The following is a 5,977-nucleotide window of genomic DNA, read 5'->3' as shown; positions in this document are numbered from 1 at the left end:
ACTTCCCAATATGATAAGATAACAGATTTAGGTATCAGGTATGTAGTACAATAGAAAGGTAGCCAGGTAGGTATGAACAGTGTGATCATATGTATGGTCCGAAGTACTTCGTAGTTTGTACCCGTATATATTATCTGAACTTATTTTCCGAAATAAATGGAAGTAAGGTGAGGAGAAACATAACCTTGGTTGTGCCATACATGAGCCGGAAATTCTTATATAGACATATGCAACAAAATAGATACTTCATATATAGACAGAAGATAAAGATGGAACTAGGCCGGGTTGTTGGCCCGAGGCATGGCACGAGCATGAAGTTGTGGCCGAGCTTAGGCCCGCATTTTTCTGGAAAATGCACGGCAAGTCAAGTCAAGTCACGTCACAACATGACATGACAAAACACGTTAAACAGAGTGAAATTAGGCTTAGGTACGAAGATATGGCCTGGACCGACACTTGGGCTTGGGCCGTGCCTGCCCCCCTCTATAAATATTTGGCATAGTCTAGCCCAACAAGAAACAAGTGGACTTGGCATGAGCGGGCTCAACACGAAGCACGACCCAGGCCACCACCATTTTTAACAAAAGCCAGAAAGGAAGAGATTGATATCAAAAAGCTGAATCTTCAAGCAATATGAATCTCATTATTCATATATATATATATGTACAGGTTTTGTGGATAGCTTTGCCGCTTATTGTAATTTTGTTACAGATTCTGTCCTGCTAAACAACTAGATTTCATAGTTACAAATATAAATCTGAGAAGAAGTAAAAAAAGAGAAAAGAAAATCTACTGTAATGGTAGTTCATCTTTATAACTCACATCCCTACTTGGGAAGAGATTATAGTGACCTTCCTGATCATTAGAATCAATGAGCATTGACACAACAGCCCGCATCGTGGGGCGATCATGAGGAGACATACTAGAACACAACAAAGCAATCTTTAAAAACATAGTCATATGAGCAACAATGCTCTCATCTTGTAAGTTTAATCTAGTGTCGAAAATACCAGTCGACAATGAGTTCCTCTTGACGTAGTTTCTGACCCACGAAACAAGATCACCCCCATCGTCTATTGGCTGTACTGGTGTTTTTCCTGTCAACAACTCCAGCATTACCACGCCGTAGCTGTATATGTCACATTTTTCTGTGACTTTCATGGTGTATGCATATTCTGAAATCACAAGGAAATAATACTTATATCAGTGAACATGATGACAAATGCATATACAGAGAAGCAGATTAAGAACTTGTATGTGTGACTTCTTATTCACTAAACATATCATATCTTACATTTTGCTATCATAATTGAACATATGGAGATTCCTTAACTCAGGTTATCGTTCTTTCCACATGAAATCCATTTATACGAATTTATCTGAACTTATTTTGGTTGTGAATTAAATTGATGGAGTATAAAACTAATATTAGGGCTTCAACTATCAACTTAAGCTTTTGGTTGAGTTGATCATTTAACATGGTATCAGAGCCGGCGTGACACAAAGGTCACAAAATCTAATCTCATCCACCCCTTATTTCAAGGTGGAATATTTAGCGTTGGGTATAGGGAGGCCTATGTTGCATTCACACTTCAAGCCCAAAGGACTTTCATGTGAGGGGGCGTGATAGAGAAATAAAACTAATATTGGGGATTCAACCATCAGCTTAAGTGAATTCCTGACGTGAACTATTTCATTCCGAAACACTTTTTTTCTATGTGAAATATACCAAACTACAAATCCATGAAATTAACCTTATGTTATGAAATTATAAAAGAAATGGGAGATAAGAACATACCAGGGGCAATGTACCCATAAGATCCAGCAATAGCAGAAACTGACTTGGAATAAGGCAGGTCAACTACTTTTGCCAACCCAAAATCACCAACATGAGACTCAAAATTCTCATCAAGTAAAATGTTATTGGACTTTATGTCGCGATGAATTATTCGAGGCTTACAGTCATGGTGCAAATAAGAGAGACCTTGTGCAGCCCCAAACGCAATGAGAAACCGCGTTTGCCAGTCAAGATTATAAGATTTCCCATGAAGAAGTTCGCCGAGGCTACCCCTTGGCATGAACTCATAAAGAAGAACATTAGCACCCTCATGAAAGTAGAACCCATGCAACTTGACAATATTCCTATGCCTTATTTTCCCAAGAGTTGAAATTTCAGTCCTGAAACTGTCATTGATGCAACCATCTTCCTTGTTAGAAGCCAGCTTTTTCGCAGCAAAAGTTTTACCAGAAGGCAATACTGCTTTATACACCTTCCCACAAGCTCCACTACCAATCACAAACCTCTCATCAAAATCATCAGTAGCAACAAGGAGATCATCAAAAGTAAACCCTTCTTTGGGAAAGAAGTACATATCTGAATCAATGTCACTGAAGGACTTATCTTCTTCAACTGGTGTAACAATGTCAACTGGCCGAGTCAACAAGTATAAGATCACAACAATGAAGAATAGAGAGACACCACCTATAACAGCACAAACTATTGCAACGATTCTACCAAGACGGAAACCACCCCTTCCGGAACTATTAGGAAGAGTGAGTGAAGAGTCGTAGTCACTGCAACCACCAAGGGGCCCACCGCAGAGACCGTTGTTGCCGGAAAAACTTGAAAGAGATGCAGTTTGGAAAGCAGGCAAAGAAGGTAGAGGGCCACTGAGGTCATTGTAAGAAAAGTTGAACCCAATTAAACTTAATAGTGTCTGTAATGAGCTAGGAATCTGGCCAATTAACTGATTGTTATTGATGTAGAGATACTCCAGTAATGCAAGACTCCCGAGTTCTGGGGGTATCTTTCCTGATAGATTATTGCAGCTCAGATTCAGACCAATTTGCAGACTTGATAACCTGCCCAATTCTGGAGGGATTTCACCAGAAAACAAGTTACCACCCATCTGTAAATCGGTTAAACGAGGGAGGTTTCCTAAAACTGCAGGTAAGTTTCCTGAGAAACTGTTGTCAGAGAGTTTCAGAAGCTCCAAATGAGAAAGAGTTCCAATCTGATCAGGCAAACTGCCTTCAAAATTATTCCTGCTAAGATCGAGACGTTGTAGCTGGCTGCAGTTAAAGATGTCAGATGGTACAGGTCCACTAAATGAGTTTGATGAGACATTAAAAGCCACCAACTGTGAAAGTTTACCAATTTCTGCTGGTAAAGCTGATGTGAAGTGGTTGTGTGCTAACAGAAGCCTTTGTAAGTTACTGCAGTTTCCAGTCTCAGGTGGGATTGGACCACTGAACTTATTTTCACCCAATTCAACTGAAGTCAGATTCACTAACTTGCAAACATCAGTTGGGAAACTTCCGGTGAGGCGGTTATCATACAGGCGAAGCTGCACCAGTGGTTTGCAGCTGATTATATCTGATGGGATGTTTCCAGAAAGCTTGTTTGAACCCAGATTTAACAAGATCAAGTTAGAGTTTCTGCAAAGGTTTTGAGGGATACTTCCTGTCAGATTATTCGAAGACAGATCAAGAACCCACAAATGGCTACGCAATCCAAGCTCTTGAGGAATTGTACCTCTGAGAGAATTGTTGAAGAGCTGCAACATCAGTAGCTGAGGCAGATACTGAAATCCAACAGGAATTGTACCTGTCAGAGAATTTATCGAGAGATCGATTTTACTGAGATTCTTCAAGTCTGTAAGCTCCTCAGGGATCACACCCGTCAACCGATTCTCGAAAAGATAGAGCAACTCTAACCCTTTAATCATACTAATCTCAGTAGGAATTTCACCAGTCAAGAAATTCTCTGAAAAATCGATTTCTGTTGCTGCAGAAAGTCTCCCTATCTCTTTTGGTATTGTCCCATTCAAAGCATTTCTGTATAGGTATAAACTACTAAGGAACTTCAAGTTCATAAGCTCCTTAGGTATTTCACCCACAAGATTGTTTCTGTAAAGAGCAAGAGTTTGCAAATTCGTGCAATTCGAAAGCTGCCATGGGATAAACCCAGAAAGCTGATTATCCCATAGAACTAACTCAGTCAAGTTGCTTAGCAAACTGAGCTCTATAGGGATGTTCCCATTCAACTGATTTTGAGCAAGACCAAATAACTCCATACTCTTACATCCACCTATTTCTGCAGGTATACTACCAGTAATGAAATTCTGACCCACTCTAAACTTCCTCAAGTTCTTCAGCTTCCCTATCGAACGAGGTAGCGAGCCGCTGAAACTGTTGGTGTATGCCACAAACTCTAACAAAGAAGACAGATTTCCAAGCACCTCAGGAAGAGGGCCAGAAAGCTTATTGTTGCAGATATTCAAATAGGTCAAAGATGACAGTTTTCCCAATTCTTCAGGGATATGCCCTTCAAGATGATTGTTCTGCAAAGATAGAGATTGAAGATTGGAACAGTTCCCAATCTCTTTGGGTATGTTCTTAAACAACCCATTAAAGGAAAGATCAAGATGAATCAAATGAACCAAACTTCCAATACTTGGAGAAATTGATCCAGATAGATTCAGGTTGTTTAAATCAAGAGTTTCCACAACTGGGTTACTACCATTACTACAGATTACACCTCTCCATTTACAAGGGTTTTGGTCCATTGGATTCCAATTACCAAGATCATCAGATTTATCAACCAATCTACTCTTCACATCTAAAAGGTACTGACCCTCCAAATTAAGGCCATTTGCCTGATCACACAAAAGGGTATGTACAAGAAGAAATACCATCAAAACCTTGTAATAATTTGATGAATTTAAACTACCCATTACCAAATTAGCTCCAAAAAACCCCAAATCAAAACAACCCAGTTCACAATTCACCCCCCCAAAAAAAACTACAAAGTTTTGGCAAGGTTTTTATGTATTTACACACTATAAAACCTATATTTAATCATCCCAAAGTTCTACAGTTAGAATTACAGGTAAAATTTTCATTGATAAGGAAGTCAATGGTGTAGGAAAGAAAGGAAATTTGCATACCTTAAATCTTTTTTAGGCAAAAAGATTACAACTTTCTCACAAAAAATGATTTTTAGGCAGGGGAAGTATTTGACTTTGATGAAATGTCACTAAAATTTTTGATCTTTTTAGAGAAATCAAATTAGAAAGGACTTTCAACTTTGTGTAATGATGAAGAAGAAGACTGAAATCCCATTTTGCTAAATTATTTTAAAAAACATAATCATTTAGAATATGATTTGTATGATTCAGAAGAAAAAAAGGAAGAAGAAAATGGCCGACAAAGCATGCAATAAAATCACCATTTATGGGATCCCTCTCATCTCAATATCATGCCGTCTGAAAGATTGGTAAATTTAATAATGGGTTTTTTAGAAAAGTGGCCAACTCTTCAGATACAGAAGCAACCCACCAGAAGTGGATAGTTGAAGTTTGAATAATAGGAAAATACGTTTCTTTATTTTAAAAAATTGAACAAGAGAGATTTTCCCTCTTTGCTTCGTTTTCAGTACAGGAAAATGACAGATTTTCCCCAAAAAGTCACTTTTCCACCCTTAGTGATCTTCTAAATTGACAATGTTTTGTACTCGTGTAAAGAATTGGCAACCAGGTTGTTTGGTTTGAGTTAGGTTAAATATAAGTGATGAGTATTTCGATACAATTTCGGTTAGGTAACTTTTGAACGAATTAATTAACTTATTATTGTGGAAAAATGTTACGGTGTAACTTTTTGCCTCATTTTTGTTTTGTATTATCCATTTTCAGGGTATGAATTGGGTCAAATTTGTTGGATTTTGTCTAAGATGGCTAGATGCAAACTATCCAAACCAAAATTGAATCGTCTTGACTCGAATCGATCTCAACAAATGGGTAAGCAAAAAACTTATTTGTTTCCAACAAGGTAATTGGAAATAGATCCCCAGTTGGATCTAACTCAACCTCAAACAAACTAAATGACTTCTTTCCATATAGAACCAAACTGAACTAAGTCGACACAAAATAAACTATTTTTTTTTATCTTTACCTATAATAGAAGAAGATAAAACAGT

The 5,977-nt window shown here is 38.0% G+C and overlaps 1 protein-coding gene across 1 annotated transcript; it reads right to left on the bottom strand.

Annotated features, from left to right (window-relative positions):
- Positions 1–623: 623 nt before the first annotated feature.
- LOC110794705 (probable leucine-rich repeat receptor-like protein kinase At5g63930) lies at positions 624–5,468 on the bottom strand. Its single transcript, XM_021999665.2, has 2 exons — positions 1,799–5,468; positions 624–1,175 (listed from the first exon to the last, which is right to left on the bottom strand). Exons 1-2 carry the CDS (start codon positions 4,734–4,736, stop codon positions 790–792), a joined length of 3,324 nt encoding a protein of 1,107 aa, XP_021855357.1. The 5' UTR covers positions 4,737–5,468; the 3' UTR covers positions 624–789.
- Positions 5,469–5,977: the final 509 nt, after the last annotated feature.

This window comes from Spinacia oleracea, chromosome 4, assembly GCF_020520425.1.
Source record: "Spinacia oleracea cultivar Varoflay chromosome 4, BTI_SOV_V1, whole genome shotgun sequence".
NCBI classification, from domain to species: domain Eukaryota; kingdom Viridiplantae; phylum Streptophyta; class Magnoliopsida; order Caryophyllales; family Amaranthaceae; genus Spinacia; species Spinacia oleracea.
This window is presented reverse-complemented; position numbering and strand designations above follow the sequence as displayed.

Coding starts and splice junctions, on each gene's coding strand:
- LOC110794705 (XM_021999665.2), bottom strand. CDS start 4,736: ATGGGTAGTTTAAATTCATCAAATTATTACAAGGTTTTGATGGTATTT. Junction 1,176..1,798: donor TTATGGGTACATTGCCCCTG/GTATGTTCTTAT, acceptor TTGTGATTTCAG/AATATGCATACACCATGAAA.